Genomic DNA, 23,030 nt, shown 5'->3' with positions numbered 1-23,030 from the left:
CTAAAAATACAGACAGTTCCATGTAAATGGAGATCCATTTCATCTCTTTGGCTCCCGGGATTTTGACAGGCTCTCATTTTTGAGCCATTTTGTATTGTGGCTGAAATTGTGTTTTGTTGAGGAAATTCCTGCCGATAAATATCAGCATGCAGGCATCCACTATGGGATCTGGGTGTTCTCCTGCTGTGTGCAGAGAATGCGAAAGATGGAGCTCCGGGCGATAGAGCTGCAAGGCTAAAGCGCTTTCTCTCTCTCTCTGTTAGGACAATTCCAGACTCTACAGGGGGGGAACAAGGCTGACCACCATAATATGGCCCTACACTGACATCATCTTCAATAATCCCTCTTCTTCATGTAGATTTGTAAAAGAACACTAGCTATTGATTCCACATGCCTCATTTCCCCTTGCTAATGCGTACTTAATTGCTTTAAGATTTACAAAGAGACAAGTGGTTGAAATGGCGTCGCCCTCATCGTTTCAGGGTCATAGGGTGTATTCTGTTCTAAACATAGCACAGTCAGTGAATGCCTTAAAACCAAACTGAATTCATGTCACGCAAGAGTAAGCCTTTTTTTGTTTTTTTACATTCAGGGAAGGAGTGTGTGTGTGTGTGTGTTTGTGCATCAAGAGTGTGTGTTTGTATGCCACTGTGCCTCGTCCCTGGACGGGCCGGTGGTGAGTTAGGGTAACAGGAAGAATGGAAAAAGTGTGGATCACAGCGCATGATCATCCATACGTTGAAACCAGTTAAATAGGGCTTTTATGAGTGAGCCCGTGATGCTGGGGGTGCTTGGAGGGACTAAAGATCTGAGAAACAAGGTAGGGGGGAAAAAACAATCCATTTATTGCTTGAGGGCTGGTGGGAGAGATCCACTTTGATGTGCCTGCCACAGCAAAATCTCCAGAAGCAGGAGGTGAGGATGCCTGAAACAAGTAAGCTGTGGCTCTGTGTGTTTCTCAGCAAATCATACCGTTTCATTCTCACAGAAAACAGAGATATACACAGTTAGGAATTCAGCTTGAACCTTAAAACGACACTCTGACCTCACACTCAAGTTTACCCCCTGTGCTGCATTCATTACGGGCGTCCCTGCGGACACACAGTGCTCCCATTTTGACATCATCCTCTTTAGCAATCGCTGCCTGTGAGTTTTGATACTGTTGCTAGGGAACTGTCCCCAAGGACGCGGTTCCACAGATTTGTGAGTTTGAAAGGTGATGTGCCGTTCATAATATTAATGCTAATAGCCTTAAGGAAAGCAAGAGAGAGCGCCCTTCTCTGTTTCACTTCCACCTCCACCGAAGCCTGTTGCTGTTCAGCTGCTGAAGATAGTCTTTATCATCTATTAAAATCCATCTCAGCACTGGCATCACTGAAGAATGTGTTCTGGTGAAGCTCTCACAAGTCAGAACAAAGAGGAGCAAATATAAAAACCAGTACATCATGACAACTAATGTTTATTTATAGACATTCATTTATTGCTATTCACACATCTCATTAGGCATGAATGATCACACTTTTATCTCCATACTTTTGTACGTGGATACACAAAATGATGCAACAGTGACAGCGTGTGAATACAGAAGAGGAGGAACCCCCCACAGGGCTGCCTGTCAACATTGGCCTTATTTTATTTTAAGACAATAAAGAGGAGCCAGATTGAAATGAATACAGTAGTTGGTTATATGACACACACAGTTTGTCCCCACATGTCATTCTGTTGCTGTTCGACACCGGCGTCTCATTGACCTTGATAGTCATCCAGCTGCAGCAGTCACGCTCATCTCTCTTTGACTTTGTGATCATCTGATGTCTGACCCGTGTGCACATTTCTGTACTGGTAGTGGCTCCCTATATGACCCACACAAACTGAAACATACCCCGCTCCCTGTGGCGTGACTGAAACTGCGCGATTGAAGAAAAAGGCTCTTCACAGAGGATCTTCCTCCTCTCTGTGTTATCTCTCTCCAGTCACTGCATGTAGCCAGCCAACACACTAACGATCATTACTCCCTCGTCTTTGTTTGCACAACCTCCATGTATTGCTATCATGAGTCTAAGCTTGTGTCACCTCTTACATGACAAGACAATGAATCCCCTAACCTCGAACAAGGCGTTGATAACACTAACACATATATACAGACACTCACACTTTACTGGTAAACTGAGGTTGTTGGTTGTTTTTGTTTTTTTTAAATCACTGTTAATATACCTCATTAATCCTTTAAATGTTCATGGTCTAATGGATTTGATTTGATGTTATTGTCCAGCACTCAAACACCTCTTGCTATCTTTTCTCTGGAGTTTTTAATCTGTATAAAAGGTTTTCTGAAGAAAGGCTTTTTACTGTAATAACAAGTGGGTTACTGGCTGCTTTCTACTCTTTGTGTACAGAAATAAAAACTTTGTATTTGGCAAACTCCTTGTCTGACTGCGGTTATCCCTTTGAGATCTGAATGAAGAAACTTAACCTAGAATGGTGCCAAGCGCAGGCTGTGTTTATTAATTTTTCTCCTTATATTTATATTTGTATTGTGAATCAGTATTTCCTGTCGAGGCTTGGCTGTTTATCACTTGTCTTTCCTGCCGTTTCTTTTCTACGACCATATTGTTATTGTATCGCTGTTATTTTAAGGTCTATCCTTCTTCCTGCCCTCAGCTTCCCCTGTTCTTTTGCCTTTTCCCAATTCCAACCCATTGGTCTATTCTGATTGAGTACCCCCATTATCACAGGTGGCTTTGTCCCCTGGGCTTGTTTTACTTGGGCCCGGTAGAGCACTTGATTGACATTTGACCTTCTCTCTGCCTTTATCGCTCGCTGATCTCTTGCTCACTACATTATTTTTGCCTGTGCTGGTGGGCGCGAGATCACTATCTTTATCTGTCGCTCGATTATCTGGTGCAGGCTGCCCGTCCTCATGAACCACGACACTCTCTATATTCTCATTATCTAACCCCTCTCCACTTGTTCTCCCACTCTCTAGCTCTTTATTACTCTGTTCTGCTTTCACATATGAATCTTTCTCTCTTTCTGCTTCATACACTTCCTCTGGCTCAGCAGGGGTAGGTTTCTCTTTGCAATCCTTGTCTTCTGTCTTCTTATTTGTTTTTTCTGCGGTGGCTTTCTTTGCAAATTTGACATTCTTCTTTTTTGCTGCACTCTTTGCCTTGCTCCCACCAGGTCCCCACTTCTCCTGTGTTGTATCCCAGTAAGTCTTATTCTGGCTGGCACACATGGTGCGCATTTTTATACCGAGCTTTTTCAGTTCCTGGTGGACGAAGGGTTTGAACGTAGGGTCCAATTTCTCCACCATATCAAGGTCCCTACGAGCTTCATCTTCGTTGCACAAAGCAGCATGTGCTCGTCCCCGCTGATATACCGCCTTAAAGTTACCTATGGGTAAAAGATAGTGTAGGGGTATTAATGTTTGAAGTATTGACATGTAAAGACCCCTTGAGGTCAGCAAGATCAGGAGGTCAGCAAGAAAAAAAAACTAGAAAGCAAGGAAACTAAAAGATACAGGGTAACATTTACTACCGGGAGGATGAAAAAACACAAAACATCAGTGATGAGACCGGAGACTGACAAAGCAGAAGGCGAAAGTTGGAGAAAAGTAAATGAAGGGAAAAGAAACGCATAAGAACAACCATTCCACATCGCCCTCGACTATAAATAATTCAGTCATAGCAGAAAGAAAAAGATAACAATGAATTCATTTTTGGCTGTGATGTCCATGGGTGAGTGCCGGGGGAACGAAAGAGAGACTCAGCAATGCGGCTGTGAATGTTTGGTTTCTTCTTTCCCCGGTAAACAGAGAGATCAAGGATTGTTGCAGTGTGAAGACAGCCGTTTGCTGAGGGCCATGCATTTGTACTAACAACAGATCTTGATATTTTTAAACGAAGGTGTGTAAGGAAGAAAACACTAAAAACCAAGCATGTTCATACTATATACCCATGTACCTATTTCTTAATCAAATGATCTGTTTCTTCACATGCTTCAAACTCTCATGTTCACACTAACATGTATTACCTTTATGCTTCTTCAGCAGCTTGTTGTTGAGCTCCACCACTTGCTGGTATTGCTTGAGCTCCAGCATGCACTGGCTGATGTTAAGAGTCAGCGGTAGACGTACTTTCTCCAGAGACTCCCAGTCCTCGCCCTGTTGATCCACCTGCTCAGCACACAGAGGGGACAATGTGGGTTGATGAGGATGGAGGATGTGATAGATGGCAGAGGAAACGTTGAAAAGATGAGACAAAAATGACGGGAAAGAGAGATGAAGATAGACGGGAGGATTGATGAAAAGGAGAGAGATGAGGTAGAGGATTGTAAGAATAGGAGGAGAAATGAGGAAGGAAGAGGGTGGATTGATGAGAAGAGGGACTTTGTTTTGTGCAAAAGGCATAAGGGAGTTAGACAGCGAGGTGTGGCAGGAGTAAAGGAGAAAAGAAGCACGGGGCTGTCACAGTGATGTCTCTGTGCTGTTATATTTAGCGCTCGTTTCTCTGCTCTTCACTGGGATACCTACAATGCCACAGCTGCTCTTCGGTAAAAAAAAGGAAAGGAACAATGACAGATTATTATAGTTTGTGAGCCACAGTCCTTTTGTAAGAGTGGCACATTCAATTCATTCATCACGCTGAATGGAGTGGACCATCAATATGGTTGGCATCAATCCTGACGTCCACCTGGATGATCATTGTCGTCATAAACGGTTTTATTTTACATTTCATTTTCCAGAAAATGCTGCATAATTACATATGTGCATGCTTTTAGAATAGAATGAATAGACAGCCTGTGTTGCCATTGTACAAGATACACAGATTTTAGAAGCGTGCAATAAAAAGGCACAGGAAAACGCCACAAAAACAACCAGAACTTCAGCAAACAAATGCAAAGAGAACTTTCGCACAACTTCACTATAATCAGTGACACTCACCGTATTCTGAAGGGTGTCCACATATTCTATGGCCTCCTTGAACTTTACAAAAGCCTCTTCAAAGTCATATTCTTTCATGAGGAAGTTTCCTTCCTTCTGCAGCAACATGACCAGTCGTAACATCTGCTGCCAGTCCTTCTCTTCTTTTTTAACAGCAGTGTTTGGATTGATCTCAGAAGAGCTCGCTTCCTCTCCAATATCTGTTCCCTCAGTTGATTTACCCTTATTTCCCCCGAGCTCCTCTTTATAGACTTCGGCATGGAGAATGGCCGGAGATTCTTCTTCCCCCTCTTTATCTTTACTCTCAGTGGTCACACTTTCTTCTTGTTTTCCTTTGTCTTCCAACTCGTCCTCCTCTTCATCCTGCTCCCCCTCCTCGTCATCATTTCTGTTCTCCTTTTTCTCAAGCATGTTCCAGTATTTCTCCTTCTCCTCCCAGTACTTCTCCTTCATGTTCTCTGACAGGGTTTTCAGCTCTCGACTGACAAGGGAGGCCAGGGTGATGTCCAGGTGGGCCACCATGTTGAAGTCTCTCCGAGCTTCCTTTTCATTCCACACGGCAGCGTGGGCCTTTGCTCTCTTGTAGTAGCCCTTCACACAGTCTGGGAAACAAACAAAAAAAGAAAATGTAGAATGATTAGAAAAAAGCATGAATAAAAACAATGTTATTTATGTCCTTACCTTGAGATATTAAATAATAAACCTGCTGTGTCTGCTGAAACTGCAGTGGTGATTTGTCTGCATTTAGGACAGTGTGTAGGTTTGTACTGTCAGTGTGTATTTTCTCAACAGTTCTGAGTTTGCAAAAACAAACAAACAAACAAAAAATGCATTCCTTTATTCATCACTGAAGCCTTGTGTCTTATATATGTGTGTTAAATATAAGGTTGCATAGCATAGCTTAGCACAAAGACTGACACATACACATTGGGTTTTGTACAGATTACGCTAACGAGATATAACGTGTTAATTAGCGAGCTTAAGAGGCGCTGGTAGGCAGATTCTGTTAGATTTGGAAAGAGCCACTCTTTATGCTAAGCTATGCTAACTCGCTGCTAGCTGTAGCCTTATATTTAACACACAGAAAGGAGATTGGTATCAGTCTTCTCCAGAAGAATAAGCACATTTCCTTCTTTTAAAACACATGAACACACACACACACACACACACACACACACACACACACACACACACACACACACACACACACACACACACACACACACACACACACACACACACACACACACACACACACACACACACACACTGTGATTCCTCTGTTTCAGAAGAATAGGCTCATGTGCTTTGTTAGATACCCACTGATGGCTCAGTTTCCTCTTCTTCTGCATCTAATTTCCCTCTACGCTAAATCTTCATTCAGCCGACATTTAAACTGATTTATTTGTTGCCTCTGGCAGAAGCAAAGATGCTGGGGTGAACCACCATTGGGGTGCTTTTCTAAAGAACAACTGAGTTGAAGGTTGAAGGAATGTAACAGCAATGGAGTGGCTAACTTGAACTGTTACAGACAAAATTATTTTTTATGACAGGAGGAACAACACCAAAGAGATGAAGAAAAAAGTAAAGTGGAAAAAGAAAAGGAGACAAATGTGGAAAAGAGCTAGAAATGACTAGATGTAGAGCTAGAAAAGGATTGTAAAAGAGAGACTAAAGATGCTGAAAAGGAGTATAGGTAAAATTGTAATGGTGGTGTGGGATGTACTGTAGTCTATCACGGTTATGAACCCAATGAAGAGGGCAACTGTATGCCTCCTCCACTCACACACACAAAGCACACACAAAACACACACACACACACACACACACACACAAAGACGGATATTACACTGGGAATCCAGGCCGAGGGAAAGAGGGTAAAATAAAGGCTGCCTCGGTGGATCCTGTCTCTTGGTGAGGGGCATAATTCATAAGGCTTTGAAGTGGAGACTGTGCCAGCATGTGAGCTCCTCCAGGATTATATGAGTAGCCATGGGTATGACAGTACAATGCCCAGGGCTGCTCCAACTGTAAAACCCTTTGTGATGTCAACCTCATTCCTCCTACACTCTCAGTGAATACACAGCTGCAACATGCAGTGCAATAAAGCCAGCAACAAACAACATTTTGAAATGATTGTTTGTCTCAGTGTTCATATCCACAGTTGGATGTGTCTGTGTACAGACCTGAATTCTACCCATCACTGAGCAACTTTTTGTGTACAAGAATAATTTGTCATTTTGGGAAACACCCTTCTTTGCTTAAAGTCAGAAAAAAAGAGCTGCAAACCTCATTTCTGTCTGTTTAAATATGAGGCTAAAGCCAGGAGATGGTTAGCTTAGTTTAGCATAAAGACAGGAAGTGCGCATGGAAGAAGAGCTTGGCCTTCCGGGCTTTCTGACAGAAAGTGTCGTCAGCCAAAATGTCTTAAGTTAGGGAATACAACTACTTTGTTAAGTAAGGAAAAGATGGTGGTTTGAGTTAAAATACCCATATGGAAAGTTAAAAAATCTGTCTCTATATGAAAAGTTGCTGTTTTAGGCTAGGCTAGCTGTTCCCCCCCTGCTTCTAGTCATTATGCTATGCTAAGCTAATTGTCTTCTGGCAGTAACTTCGTATTTAACTACAGCCAGGTAGTCTCACTTTGTAACAGCCAGGAGACAGGTTAGCTTAGCATAATGACTGAAAGCAACTGGTTTGACACCGCTGGCTGTGTCCAAAGATTTGTTTTCCTCTGTTCAACTCCCCTTAGCTTTAAAGGTGTATCTCCTGGCTATGCTTCATATTTAACCAACAGACGTGTGTGCTATCAATCTTCTTGAGTAACTCTTGTCAAAAAAGTGAATAAGCATCTTTCCCAGACTGATGCAGCTGTGTGGATGCCACTGGAAAACAAAATGTGTGCTCAGTCAACTCTAACTGGAAAAGGTCAATTAAAAATGTGTTTCACTGCCAAAATGAGGATTAATTGGTAATCATAATGAATTACTCTTCAGTAGCTGTCCAAGCAGGTGTTTACCTTTGTGTTTCTCCAGCAGTTCGGTGGTGTGTTCTATAACTTCATAATACTCCTCCAGCTCCAACATACACTGGCAGTAGTTCAACTCCAGGGGGATGATCATTCGACCCAAATTAATGTAATCTATATCCCCAGGCATCTCCTGCACAGGCACAGATGGAAGAACAAGAACATGATCAGTGGTGCTCTTGTTTTTTGGCATATCGTACACACACTGCTACTGTAAGCCTCCAACATCAAACTTGTGAATCCGTCTTAAGTTGTCAAAAAAATCACTTTTACAAAGAATCCTCTACACTCTCTTATCAGAACATCTCATGTATCAATGTCCATCTAGTATTCCTCCTTCCCTATACCCCTCTCATCTTAGACAGTGCTCTACAAATCTCCCTCCTCTTTCCTTAACAGCCCTCCCACGCCACTGCCTGATATCAGGGACACAGTGAAGCAGAGCAAAGAGTTGCATGTCCCAAAAACCTATAATCCTGTGAAAACCTCAATATTAACAACCCTGCTCCTTCCATCCCATCACTCTTCCCTAATGCATCACTCACTCTGGACTGGACTGTTTTCAGCAGCAGGACGGCCTCTTTGTACTTGCTGGCAGCCTCTCTAAATTTTCTCTGCTTGACCATCGCATTGCCCTGCATGTGGAGGATTGGCACTTCCTGCAGCTTCTCATCCTTTTCCATCATCCACGACTCTCTTTGGTAGGACATGGGGTCTCCCACCTGGAAGCAGCAGGTTGCAGGAGAAATGCACAACAGAACAAAAAATGTCAGCGGGAGAAAAACTCCACTTTAGAAGCAGAAGTTACAAAGCTACAAAGAAAAAATAACATTTATTCAGCACTGTAGGTAGTACTTGAATTTTTCAAAGGCAAGTTAGTACTTTTCATTTCCCTATTTATTTTTCAGCTATAGTTACTTTGAGTTTATCTAACGTTTGTTCAACCTATAAAACATTATTACAGATTTTTAGTTATGTGGCTGATAAGACCTGATCAGGGTGAATGTACATACAATGGACATTAACTTAAAATAGATGCTGTGCTCCATACTATGCTTTGGGACTACAGCTTAAAAATAATAATGTTATTTTCATTATCGATTATTCTATAGATTATTTTCTCGTTTATTTGTTTAATCCAAAAAATGTCTGAAAATTGTGAAAAAGTCTAGGATGTCCTCACTTGTCTCATTTTGTCCATAACTCAAAGATATTTTACCGTCTTTGAGGTGTAGACCTTTTATGATATTTGTGATGTCATACTATACTATGACTTTTTAAAATCATATATTTGATGTAATAATATACTCTCTTTTTCTTCATGATATTTTTATTGAAAGACTATACTATCACTTTTTCATGACTCTTTTTCCGACATACTTCACTAGGTTGTTTTTTTTTATAACATACCACATGTTATTAAAACATGATCATAATAGTTGGAGTATTTTCACACTGTGGTTTTGTTGCTTTTACTTAAATAAAGAATAACTGCTTATTCTACCACTGAAGAGTTGTCTACTTGTGCATGGATAAAAACTGTGAATCTTAAACGGGGAAGGTGTTCATTTACTGAGACTACCAGACCCCTGGTGAATTTTAAGCTTGTTTTGTATAAAATCTTATTTCAAAGCTAAATTTCTGGCAAAAAAAGAGTGTAGGAGTGCCTCAACTCCAGAAGAGTGTTGATGAATACATGGAAATGTATTTTTTTCCCACTGTTAGCTGATACAGAACAGAAGCTAAAATCTGAGGAACGCTGATAATTAGAAGATCGATTGCTCTATTCCCTATTCACTATGACAGTATTTTGCCACTGGTACTTACCTGCAACAGCTCCATGATAAATATAAGAGGTTGAGGAGTTCGCATTAGCTCATCCAGCTCTGGGTAACCAGTGGTGTGATAGTTGAACATGTTTCCCATGCCGCACATGTGTCTCTGGCCCTCAAGAGGGTCTTTCCCTTGAGCGATTAGCCTCATTCCCTTGGACACGATGGGGTACAAGCCTGTGTGCTGCAAGATTAACTCATCAACAAAAGCATAAACAACAAGTCTACAATAACACATAGAAGCACTTAATCATGTTAACCCCCTAGTGCTGCCAGCCTGGGCCAATCAGTCCTGCGTGGAAAACACAAGAAAGGGCCACAACTTTACTTGCAAATTACATTCTTCTCTAGAAGGAAAAACACTACAGTTCTCACTGATTGCTCTGTTGTATTTATAATACAGAGCATGTAGGAGGTTTCAGAAGGTTGATTCATGTGAATCATAATGAAGAGCAAAAGCTTCCTTTCCTCGCGCATGAACACTCATTAGGACCTCATTTAGGGGCCAAATATCTCAGTGTGCGTGTGTGTGTGTGTGTGTGTGTGTGTGTGTGTGTGTGTGTGTGTGTGTGTGTGTGTGTGTGTGTGTGTGTGTGTGTGTGTGTGTGTGTGTGTGTGTGTGTGTGTGTGTGTGTGTGTGTGAAGCCTGTCGTTCAACTCACAACGGCATCACACCAGAACTCAGCCACCTCTCCAACCCTCATGGATGCCAGCAGGGTCTCCCAGACTTCCATCTTGAACATCTTTGCGACAAAGATCTCAGCCGGCCTGCCAGCCAGACGACTGTCATCGATGACTGTTCTTTCAAAGTTGTCCAGCAGCGTCTGGAAATGGAAAACCAGCTGGGATAGAAGGAGGCAGCAGGAACTCAGTGAATAAATTCATGAATACATATCCTTAATGAATACAAATATTCATCAACAAAATGTACTTAAACAAATACATAAACATTCTCATAGTGGTGCACAGCTTGTCCGTATTTTACTTAAGTTGTTGCATTTCTATGTGGGGTTGTTCTTCAGAAAGGCCATGAATAATGCATGTATGTATTCATGCATGTGCATATACGTGAGTGGGAAATTAGTTATTCTTTAAAGGAGCTGTACTCAACATTCAGAGCATCAATATAGCAGTAAGTAAATATTTGTTGTGTAAATATATAGTGGAGTAATGGTGCCACGGGGACAAAATGAAGTCACTGTTAGTGTGTGTGTGTGTGTGTGTGTGTGTGTGTGTGTGTGTGTGTGTGTGTGTGTGTGTGTGTGTGTGTGTGTGTGTGTGTGTGTGTGTGTGTGTGTGTGTGTGTGTGTTTGTTGTATTCTGAGTATGTCTGCTGATTGTTTCGGCTGCATCTGCATGTCAGTGCACGTGGCTGTGAAAAAACTTCTGTATTTCATGAAGGTCAAGAGGATCCAATCCCAGCTCTCTGTTATATTCAGTATATCAAATACATTGCTTCTTAAACAGGGGATGGATGTGGTTCATTTTGTCCACCCGCGACTAGTGAACTACCCCATGAATGAGTATTTTGGTTCTGGTTATTGTTACTGTTTTTTTTTAATGGAAAAAAAGGAAAAGTTTCAATTACTTAATTACCGCTACTTCAGAACCATAGATAGTGCCATGGATTCATCAATACACAGCACATTAAGGGCTACTGACATTTCAGGGCTGTGGTCGGGGCCATGGATTCAAACTTGCAAAAACCTCAGTCAGATAAAGGGTTGATGGGTCAGGGATGGAGAGCAGGGATGGCAGGTTAACAGAGGACACACATTTTTGTCCTTTTGCTACGTGGGGGTTGGCATCCCACCTCAAATCGCCCAAGCATTCATGTGTGTATGTATGTAGGTTTCCTTTTCTCCTTATCTTGTATCTGACATTGATACGTAAAATAATACAAGATGGCAATTTTATATTGACAATTGCTTTTTTTTTAGAGGTTGATATGTGCATGCGAAAGACTTAACCATCCCTCACACTGGTGCGTTGGCTCCATGTAACCTTCTATTTATAGCTTAACAGATTGTGGATAATGGTATAACTATGTGAGCAAATGGGAACAGACACACACACACACACACACACACACACACACACACACACACACACACACACACACACACACACACACACACACACACACACACACAGTTATGCAGACACACAGGTAACTTCATGCTGGCATTATTATGGAGAATGTTTGTCACAGTGTCCAGGCTCTGTGCCATATGGCTGGATTTGACTAGGAGGGGGAAAACGTTGGTGATCAGCGGATCAGCGGATGAACAGAAACACAGACACAGTGCCAAAATACATGTCGCAATTTGGTTGACCAAATGTTTGCTCTGTGTGTAAGAGCCAGATACAGAATAAATTTCCTCTCTTAATGAATAATTCAACAGAGTTTAATTGAAGTGGGCAATGCAACACATGGTTTAAAAAAAGACATGTTTTTCCTGTAATATGAGTTACATCAGATTGGTAATTATGCAGTGATTCATTTCCTATCATACTGACTCTAGTTTTATTTAGGTTATCAGAGTACTTGCTACCTTTGTCCCAGGTGGTAAGTGTGGCAGCGGTCCTGTGCCTCCTGCCAGAATCTTCTTCCTGACTCCTAGATGGTCGAGAAGGTACGTCTCCTCCATTGTCACTATGCCTTCTACAGTATGAGACAGAGAAGTGCGTGTTTTGGAGATTTTTCTTTTTCTCACTGTGTCTGTGTTCTTCTGGATCTCTAATTAGCCTAGTGGAGAGAATCTTGGCTGTTTAGCTGCTCTCTGACAGATGGCAGGATTAGGCAGGGTTTGGAGGTGGACACTTTAATCTGAGCAGCTGATCTCTTGCCTACCCCTGCGATTGGTGGGCAATCCCTGCAGAAAGAAGCAGGAGAGGCGGGGATGACCACAAGAAAGGCCTAAATCACTCTCGAACAAGTTAAGATCATTCTAGAAGGAGAGTAATCTAATGGCTTAGTGACGCAGCTGCCATGTTGGGTGCCCTTTACATCACACAGGAGAGCTCGACAGGAAGTAGCCATTATAAGAGTTTACATAAATTTGAACTATCCCTGCAACAAACTGTCACTTTCGTTATCGATAAATGTAATACTATCTATTACTTGAATAATAGTTGCCTCCATAAAATGTCATAAAATGCCACCACAACCTGAAACCCTGTTTATTTTGACATTTAAGTTTCATATGTTTTTTTAAAATCTAAACATCTTACACAAACATAAAATACACATGATAAAAATATGGCAGAAATGCCTGATATACTTGGCTAGCTTTGGCTTGGGTATTATTCAATCTAGCAATCATATTTTCAAAGGCTGCGGTCTCAATCATTAGTTTAAACCATTCTGTAATTTCTGGCTTGTGTCTGCCCCTCCAGTTGTGTAAGATCAGCCTGGCTGCTACAATAAAACCTGTTATCGTCAGTCCAGACTCTGCTTTAGTGAGGCGGGTGAGGTGATTTGTCTTCTAACAAGCACAGTCGTGGAAATTCTGGAAAAGGTTGTTTGAGCCACCCCTCAAGATTTTCAAGTACTACCTTCTCAAAAGGCAGCACTGAAGCCCTGTGTTATAAAATTGCTTATTTTGTCATTTTATTATCACATAAAATAAAGAAAAGCAGCAAATCCTTACGTTTGAGACTGTTGTTACATAATAATCAATAGAGAAGCTGCAGATTAGTATCAGTCAGATAATAGATTACTAGTCACCCCAGCTCTAATGTGAACAGCAAGCACTTTAATGTGTGATAATCTCACATTAGAACCATTTAAAGGCTAGAACATAGTTGTAAATAATTTACATTTTGCTGTCGGCTGTTTGCTCAAGTTAAATCGCTCTAACACTTCATCGGAGTATAATTAGGACCAAATATGACTGCAGTCAGCCCTATCATCTGATTGGTTAAAAGGTTAACATGCTGCCTGTGCTCTTTAAATAATTTAGTTGGAGCTATAGAGCCATGAGAGCTGACTAGTCTTTAATTGTGTTTATCATGCGTGTGTAGTATGCTTTTAGTCATTATTGCCAGACACCACAGTGCTGCTGGTATTGGTTTCACCATGTTAGTCTGTCATCTGTCTGCCTGTGGACAGATTTTGTCACCATGATAGCGTCCCAGCTGTGCAAGATACAGTCATAAAACTGTACAGGTGTGTAGTGAAGCTCAAAATGAAGGTTAAGTTTGAAAATGGGTGTGATCCAAGCAAGTGTCGTTAGGAAGTGGGGAGACATTAACTAGAATGGGCAGCTATCAGATACCTATACCCTAGCAGAAGGGGAGTGTTTGTTTGTGTATCAGCTAGTAAACCTGTGAAAATTTACAATGTGGCTGAGATCTAATTTGACCATTTAACCCTCGTCATCCTGATCTAACAAGACAGGTGAAGGCAGTGCCATAGGAATTATCCATCACAGGTTATGGATTTCATTTAAATCTCCATAACGGATGTTCATGTTGTGTCAGAATAATCGGGACAATTAGTTCCCAACTGAGAAGATTCATGAGCACACCCTCAAGCCAAAACATCAAGGTTGGTGTCAGTGAGCTGACATCATATTAGGCATAATTGACAAAAGTAAAGGTCTAGTGAACAAACCTTTTATTAATTCACATATTGCATGTACAATTTGTTACTCGCATGTGTTTCGTAATATGGTATTAGATGTTTAGATGATCTAAGCAAATACAACACCTCTTCTTTGTAGCGTCATTGCTGTTTCCACATTAGGACTTAAAAGCTCATAAACACACACACACACACACAAGCGACTTCCCAATTTGGGAAACAGGATAATCTGAGGATTATGTGAACGCACCACTAAAACATTGTCCCTATATTGTGTTTCACATGGAAATGTGTCACATTATGCTTTGACTTGTGTGTTCACTATCTTTATCACTTTGTGGAACCTACAGAAAAGAGATATTTATGACCAACATCAAAGTGCCCACATGTAAAAAACAAAAACAAACAAAGATTGTTTCCAATCCAATTTATTGCTCATGCTGGCCATGAGCTACAAAGAAGGTGAGTTGGCTGAGAGTACATTTACTAAAAGATGACAAGCAAAACTATTCACAGATGAAGCCAAAGACTTAAATCACACAGTAATAAAAAACACTTTGTCACTCTAATAAAAAATGTTGACTTTTAATACATAAATCTGTGTGTGTAATGCATGGAGACGACAAACTGAAAGGAATGACACAGCAAGTCAGCTTATAAAGACTCCATCCTCGCTGGATAAAGGCTCTTCTCCGCTTCGTGTGTAAGTGTGGCTGAAGATGACGTGAGGCTGCCCCCTGGTGGTCACTTCTCTATCAGTGAGTCCAGCTGCTCCTGCAGGGAGGCCAGCTGTTGGAGCAGAAAAAAGAAGTGGTGATTGATGCCCGACAGCCCTAGGGTGTAATTGGAGGGTAAGTGGATGATGATTAACATGTCTTTTCACATTAATTTGCTGCCTTCGTTTGTCAATACAAACAATGACCCAAGACAGTGGGTGGCCACTATGCCATAGCTGCCATAAGGACTCTGCTGGTAGTGGCTGATAAATTAAATTTCACATGATTGAATTTGAGCCTTCCTATCAGGCATGAAAACCGTTGGGTCTAAAAAGGACAGCAAGCACAATGCCATCTGCTAACATGGTATTTGACATTCATACAAGATAAATTCATGCAAAGTGCTGAGAGCTGTGGAGAGCTCACAGTGAGGCACTGATCCTCAGCTTTTACAGAATGGTTCTTACCTGCTCCATCTCCCGCTCCTCCTGCTGAATAATCTCATCCAGCAAAGCTTGAAAGCGGTTCTGTGAGAGGAGAGAGACAAACAAGATTTGTTCGAGTCGAGTTTAGCCTCATTAAATTGTGATGGCTTTAAATGTGTGTCTGCCTGGGCTGCTCATGTCACCATCTCCTCTCTGACAGAAAGGCCACTTGGAATGCCAGTCAGAGACAGCTGACCTTTTCCCTGTGACTGTGATAATAACGACTGGAGATGGGGCTTTGGCGGTCCCAAAACACCGCACAATGAGAGTTCTAAATGGCAACGTAAAAAAGGGCCATGTCTGCTCATGTTTCACTCATTGTAAAGTCTCCACTAAAGAGCGCATGGTAGAACAATGAATTTGTATGGTATGTTTTCTCCAAAGCATTGCTTATATAGTAATAGGCTGACAGGAGAAATGTAATATTTAAGGCTTTAAAAATACAAAAAACAAAACAAAATAATGGCCTCCAACACGGTGTGTAATCAGCTGTTTTCATGTTTTCACATCACTGTTGGGAGAACATGAAGAATTCTGCCTCCAAGCTCATCTGCATGCTCTTGTTTATGCTTCTGTACATGCAGACCTAGTTTCTGAATTAGTGAAGTGTGTGTGTGTGTGTGTGTGTTTGTGTGTTCCCTGCTTACTTTGAGGGCCTGGTTTTCCACTTTCATGATGAGCTCCTCCTGCTGTTTCTTTCGGGCACGGGTTTCCTGAAGCTTGGCCTTGACACCGTTGATCTGCACCTGATACTCCATTACTGCAGGGCAACAGCAGGAGGTTTACATTGGTACAACCACTTGCTTATACTTTATTGTGCAGTTGCAGAGTAGACAGAACAAAATGTAGAGCGATATTGTGACATAATTTGAGTGTAACACTACACTCGCAAAGCCATGAGGATGGCTTGATATGCACCGTAGCTTGTTGAACCACAAGGATGCTTCAAATTTAGTTGACAAATTGCAGTTAATGAGAACAACAAATCCATTTAAAAGGATGTGAGCCAGCAGGCCGAAGCACTAAAAGACAACTAAATCAGTCTGATCGGGGCTCCACAGAGGGTTCTCATTAAATCCAGCCAAAGTGATAGTGCCTCACAACAATAACCTGTGGCTCCATCAACATCAACTATCTTACAAACTAATTATGTCTATCCTCTGCCTCTCCCCAACTTACTCAATCCTCTGGTATACCCCATCTAATATGCAAAAACAAGCAGAGAGGTGTCCCTGCAGACCCATTTATTACAACTTTGCAGGGCTGCCAGACACATCCACAGCCTAACTCTGGCACATCAGGAAAGGCTCATCTGGGCTGCTACAGTGAAGCTGACCGGTAGTGTTGCTGACTGACAGCTTCATGTATGTGGATGAGGAGGCATTGAGCTGTCAGGCTGGACACTGAAAGAATCAGCATTCACACACCAAGGTGCAAATGCAAGTTGCAAGCACAGCACGATTTTCCAGATCTGTGTTGAAACCCTGACATCCTCTCACCTATCTGGTTGTTTCTGTCACTTTCATGCTGTGCAGAATCCGACTCGTTGAGTTTCTCTTGGAGCTGTCGGACCAGATCATCCTCCGTGTCCATGATATTCAGGTCCTCGTCCTCGTGCCGGTCCCCTTCGTCCTCCTCATCCTCACTGGAGCTGCTGATGTCGTTGAAGATCTCCCTCAGTTCGTCCCGCTGGGCTGGCCACGCAAAACGCACATTGGTATTATTAACATGGACACAAAGATGGAAACAGAAAGACCACTTGCTGGGGTTTGATCTAGGTCACAGAGACTGCAGTCAGAAAAAACGAAGTTCGGGATAAAGTCTAGTGTGACGTAAACCAGGTAGGATTAATGCAGACTCCAAACACAACAGAAGCATGAACTAACTCTAGATTCTTATATGGTACATTCACATAGCAGGACTTAAATCATTGGTTTAAAATAATATATATATATTCCTCGCGCAACTCATGCACACCCCTCACAGAAGTACCTATAAGTTTAAGCCCTTTCTATGCACCTAGGAGCTAAGAAAGTCTTCTGGGGATTCCAGAGGTGAAAATAATCTCAAGGCAAGAGGATAACTAAAGCTTGGGTAAGCTCTATTTTTTTTTTTCAAACCACTGGGACAGAGGCTGTCAAGGGTGACAAGGGGGGTGTGCATGTTCAAAATGAAGAAGGAAACCTTTGCCGGTGAGGAGAGTATCAAATAAAATCCTTGTACAACAGTCAGGTCAACTGCAAGAGCAATCCGTGCCATTTCAAAGTAGCTGCATATTGTATACATTATCGAAACTGACCTTGTTTTGTAGAGCTTCACCAATAAATCAGATATTATTATCTTATTGCAGATATACAGATATCTGTGTATACGTCAGCCAACACGGAACAAGAAATTGCAGTACAGAAATGGCAAAGTGTATTTCCTGTTGCAGTGCATGTGACTGGTATGAATTGACAGGAAGATAATGAAGGCCCAGGTGGTTGCCTAGCAATGGAATTACACCGAAAAGGTCTACGTCTCATTAACAAAATGTGTACCTCTTGAATATCACCATCTGCATTTGCCTCAAAAATACAGTATCGATCAGGCTTTCTTACTTTGTGTTTCTGTAGGGCCATGTAGTCGAGGTAGCAATACACGGCTCTTTTACGGCTTTAACTGAGTGGAAGAACTGGCATGCACTCTGAGACCACCACCTTGCTGCCTATGACTTGCGTATGAAAAACCCCTTACCAGAGGATCCATGACCCATCTTGTGTCCTGAGGTGCCAGGAGAGGAGTCCAGGTTGGCCAGAGAGCCGTGCTGATCTGCTTCCTTCGACTCATCTTCTGCTATAATTTCCCACCCTGAACATCATGTGTTAAGGTCCACATACTCCCTGTAGACCCCCCCCCCCCCTTCAGAAGTCCTACATTAAAAGACTCTTTCAAAACTCTTCTTTGAAGTAGACTTGAAGGGTAAAACCGGATGATACTCCTAAAGAACTGCCGCAACTTTAATATTTATTAATGTGTCAAGTGTATGTCTGCTTCTGCAAAACTATCATTAGAATCTAGCTTCATGTGAGCAACTAAGCAATGATAATGAACAGTCCATCTCAATTAACACACAGCAAGCAGGCACTCAAAGTGGCCCTGCTGTGCTCTTATTCTGTCAGGGAAGTTTAGAGTTTCATTAGTGTGCTAATAGCCTCCTTGCAAAGTGCATCTCTCTCACAAAGGCATTAGACAGAGTCAAGTCAGGTGAGTCAGGCAGGAGTGAGGACAACCGCTTGGGCCTTAAACCGTAACCTATTTTGGATGATAGAGTGAGGTTATGGTTGTCCTAAAAAGACAAAATAGTAAACACCATCTGAAGCTTTTTTTAAAAGCTGAAGTCATAGCTAGGGGTTCAATTTCACATTCACAAAAATGTCCGTCTGATTCTACATTGCATGCTGTTACATTACGTTTCTTGCTGTTGTATGAGATAAACTGAGATTTATTATTAAAGGATACGGACACTGACAGCGTCAGCGTCTGTGCTCAGCAATCTCTTCACCTCCTTTTCCACATCAGGAGATTCAATGTACTGTGATAGAGAAAAAGATTGGGTCACAAGAAGTGTTAGCAGCATCTCTCTCACTCTCTACCTCTGTCTCTCTCTCTCACACACACAAAGGTAGCAGCTGGCCACATGCCAGGAAGAACATTAGCGATTAAAAACAGAAGGGTCCAAATCAATATAGCTCAGCTAGGCACCTTCAGGAAGATTTATTCAGAAGACAAAGTAGAAGCGTAGTGCTCAACCACACTCGCTTTCACTTTGATCAAGGCAATAGTGAAATTGCTTTTCCGCGTGCCTTTGGGGCAAACTTAGACGGAAAAAGCTTTATTTATATGTAAATCTCAGATTTCACTTTCACCACGGTTCCTGTTTTATGAAATGTAAATGTCTTGTTGGAAGAGAAAGCCTAGGAATGAGATGGATAATCAGATGGGACGCTAATGACATGGATGGGAAAGGGGAGGGGAGCTCTGAAAGGTAAATGAAAAATGGCAAAACCTTCTTTTTCGCAGTTTTCCGAAATCTTCTCTTGCGCGTGTTCTTCAGAGGGCAGGTGACTGGAGACCAAAACAACAGGGTTAGTTAAGTCAAATGGCTCAATCCGCTTTGGAGGGGAAATTATGCATCCTGAATCACTGATGTGCCAAGTTTTCAGCACCATCATCTGAAAAAGCTGTTGTGTGAGAATATTTGTCTAACTTACTGCCGTGGTTCCAAAGAAATTTCTTGTCCTTGTCTTTGTCCTTCTTCTTGCTCTTGGGGTCGGTTCCAGTTGGCTCCTCTAAGGGAGGGTAAAGGTCTCCATCTAGTGTACACACAAGCATCTAACCCATGGATGCAAAAGAAATGAACGGAAAATGACTTTACGTTCTGCTGATTATTGCTGTGTTACAATATTATAATGACCATGAAAAGCTGACAAAATCATTAGTTTTAAAAATGAATGGAAAAAAAGTAACAAGTATTTTTTTGTAACTCACATTTTGTATTCTAAACTTAAAAGCAAACATGTATGCAATGAATATCGCATCTTTACCTTCTAATCCCACAGTACAGCGCTACATGGCTTTTTATTCACAACCTGTCATTCTAAACTTGAACAAGGGGTGTATCCAATTAAGATGATATCCCTTTGCAGCAGTTTACCTGGCAGACATCAGCAGTCTTATAAAATGTCTTCTTGTCCACCGTTTTCAGAGACTCAATCATACAGGGCAGATCCACCAGTTTGCAGGCCAAAGGGACACGGTCTACTCTCACTATGCCATGACGACCATCAGCTACAAACAAGAGGGACAACATAATTCATTCTAATGGGTAATGTGTTAGACAAGGGTCACCACTGCTACCCTTCAGTCACTGTTAAGTTGAAAAACAGATAATTGTGTGTTTTTGAATTGACATAAGTCAGTAGTGCTAGTAAAAAGACACATCAGAGCATTCCCAATTACAAATTTAAAAAATACTAAGACTGAACATTTTAGTTTCACTGTAGAACTATTTACAATACATGTCACAACTTCCGGATTAGATTTCAACCCGACAGCTTTCATATGGAAGAGATTGATATGACAGTTTAAACAGTGATGTCACACAGGTTAGACAAAAAAAACAGCACTAAGGCTATCAAGAAATCAACTTACGGTGCAACTCAATCGTGAGTCTGTCTTTTATATTCATGCTGCCTGACTGTGCAATCCTTCTCACTGTTGAGGCGTACTCCTGTAAAAGAAGATGAAGATTAATCCATGTAATTTTCAGCTAATTGTCACATTAAATTTTATAGAAATGATCTGTTTCAGCATGTCTCACCGAAGGAAGCCTCAGGACAAACTGGCTCTCCAACTCATAAGGAGCATCCTCCTTATTCTTTGAGCCGACCTTCCCAACTAGAGTCAAAACACAACGGCATGAACAAAGTGGTAAATTTACTCGTTTGTTGTTTGATATGCATTTATGAAACTACAGTGTACACAATACATTAGAAACACACTGTGGTGTTTGACTTGTGCAGCTATACAGTTGAATCTGGTTTCAGCGTAGAAATACAGTAGTTACTACTTAGATTCCTTTCAAGGCTTTTCTCAGATCTAAAGCAAAACAATCAAAGAATTTTAGATAAATTCACTCACAACCCTCTTTAACAACTTTTAACGCTTTAAAATGTAGCTTATTAGGTATATATTTTATCTTCATGTTATATATTTAATTCATTTAACTGTTGGATAATATGAAAGAAAAGGCAAAATATGTTTTGGTTAATATACAATTTGTGTTAACTTTTAAATACAGCTGGTAAATAATAATGTCATCACACTAAAACCTCTCCTCAGCCATCATCACTATATGTAAAACAACCAGCACTATCAAGACACCTAAAAAAAGTTATTTGCTATATCTGAGTGCCAATATAATTAACCTTATGTCAAAGCAAACATTGGATGAATACAACTAAATCTTATGTTATCTTTTGCAGTTTGTGTATCTTTTTTAATGGGGGCAGGTGCAATAGGAATATCCACAATGTGACTCTATTTAATGACTGCTGTTTATTTATTTTTTGACATAAACATATTTTTTTTTTCTTCGCTTGACTACAGTATTACCACACACCATGCTCTAGTTGTATAATTGTTTGTATATTATCCAACAGTGATGGTGCAATTAATCCCTCAGTGCAGTATTTCCCTTGAACACCCACTCTTGTCTTATGCACTTTGTATATTTACTGTATATATTTTTGTACTCAGTGTTTCTATATTGTGTACCTTTCTGTTTTATTATGGCATCTGAAGTTTGCTCTAAACTAAGTTTCGTTGTACTTGTGTGCAGTGACAATAAAATATCTACCTATCTATCTACGCTGCAGCAGGGTTTAGGTAACCTGACCTGTGTATGCTATAATGCTACAGACAACACTGATAAAACAGCAACACAACTTGTGGACACTATTGTTCACATCCTGTAGCAACCACATAATCGTACCTTCACCCTGTTGTTTCTTATTGTAGTTAATTAACTTCAACAAAGTCGCATTAGCAGAGGCAGGATGTTTACAAAGCAGAGGGCTAGCTCTCGTTAGCTTAGCAGCTTTGCTAAAACAATGGCACGGGATTTTAACGTACCTTTCAGTTTGGATGTCATCTTCGTTTTGTAATGTGGACGGTGTGGCTGTATAAATGTATTTAAATTATGGAAAATAACACACAGTTATGTTGGTTTTGATTAAAACAACACAGCGTAGCTACTCGAAGCTGACATAGCCGAGCAGAAATGAAACTGGTGAGTGGCGATTGGTATAGAGTCACGATGGATTCAAGTACTCCTCGGAAGTTTCTCTTTTTTCTTTTCAGCACACTTTGAAAAACTCGGTCTAAACGTAGGTACGGCGTATCGCCCTTTCAGATATCTTTCATACCTTCCAGTATAGCTCTGTTAATCAAATACTTATGAATATGAAGGTTGTGTTCTCGCATTTTGTTGCACTTTATTTTTGTTAAACGAAACTTACCAACATACACCTTTTTGTATGCCTCAAACTCAAATTGGGAAATTGTATAGAAACATCTGCAAATGTTGCTCTGTATATATAGACTTGTAGTCGTTCCTACATGCTGAGCTCTATGAATAAGTACTAATGTTCATTAATTTACCCACAATATATAGTATAACAATAATTTCCGGTGGCCTGAACGTTACATTAATTCCCGTCTTGTATTATGTATCGCGAGATTTGTTTACAAACGCGTTTCGGGGGAATATTTAAATAAAATCACATTTTTAGCTAAATATTTAAATTGCACGTGGCTTCTTGTTTGTAGTGTTGCACGTTATGTATTGTTTACTAAAGAAAATCGCTATGAATATTTACATCTTCGTCAAAATA

At 41.0% G+C, this 23,030-nt stretch overlaps 2 protein-coding genes across 2 annotated transcripts; both read right to left on the bottom strand.

The window, feature by feature from the left end:
* Positions 1-2,704: 2,704 nt before the first annotated feature.
* Positions 2,705-12,456, bottom strand: LOC310947949 (uncharacterized protein; the record flags this gene model as incomplete). Its single annotated transcript, XM_083914936.1, has 8 exons — positions 2,705-3,396; positions 4,036-4,177; positions 4,946-5,547; positions 7,965-8,106; positions 8,519-8,695; positions 9,801-9,989; positions 10,468-10,647; positions 12,361-12,456. 8 exons carry the CDS (start codon positions 12,454-12,456, stop codon positions 2,705-2,707), a joined length of 2,220 nt encoding a protein of 739 aa, XP_083771062.1.
* Positions 12,457-14,541: 2,085 nt separating this feature from the next.
* Positions 14,542-22,411, bottom strand: taf7 (TAF7 RNA polymerase II, TATA box binding protein (TBP)-associated factor). The gene is made up of 12 exons (XM_083915603.1): positions 22,270-22,411; positions 20,957-21,033; positions 20,788-20,866; positions 20,291-20,424; positions 19,848-19,968; positions 19,643-19,701; positions 19,096-19,168; positions 18,331-18,444; positions 17,094-17,288; positions 16,242-16,354; positions 15,577-15,636; positions 14,542-15,182 (listed from the first exon to the last, which is right to left on the bottom strand). Exons 1-12 carry the CDS (start codon positions 22,286-22,288, stop codon positions 15,138-15,140), a joined length of 1,089 nt encoding a protein of 362 aa, XP_083771729.1. The 5' UTR covers positions 22,289-22,411; the 3' UTR covers positions 14,542-15,137.
* Positions 22,412-23,030: the final 619 nt, after the last annotated feature.

This window comes from Echiichthys vipera (assembly GCF_963691815.1).
Source record: "Echiichthys vipera genome assembly, chromosome: 6".
In the NCBI taxonomy this organism is placed as follows: domain Eukaryota; kingdom Metazoa; phylum Chordata; class Actinopteri; order Perciformes; family Trachinidae; genus Echiichthys; species Echiichthys vipera.
This window is presented reverse-complemented; position numbering and strand designations above follow the sequence as displayed.

Coding starts and splice junctions, on each gene's coding strand:
- taf7 (XM_083915603.1), bottom strand. Junction 20,425..20,787: donor ACTCACGATTGAGTTGCACC/GTAAGTTGATTT, acceptor TCTTGTTTGTAG/CTGATGGTCGTCATGGCATA. Junction 15,183..15,576: donor AGGAGCGGGAGATGGAGCAG/GTAAGAACCATT, acceptor CTGCTCCAACAG/CTGGCCTCCCTGCAGGAGCA.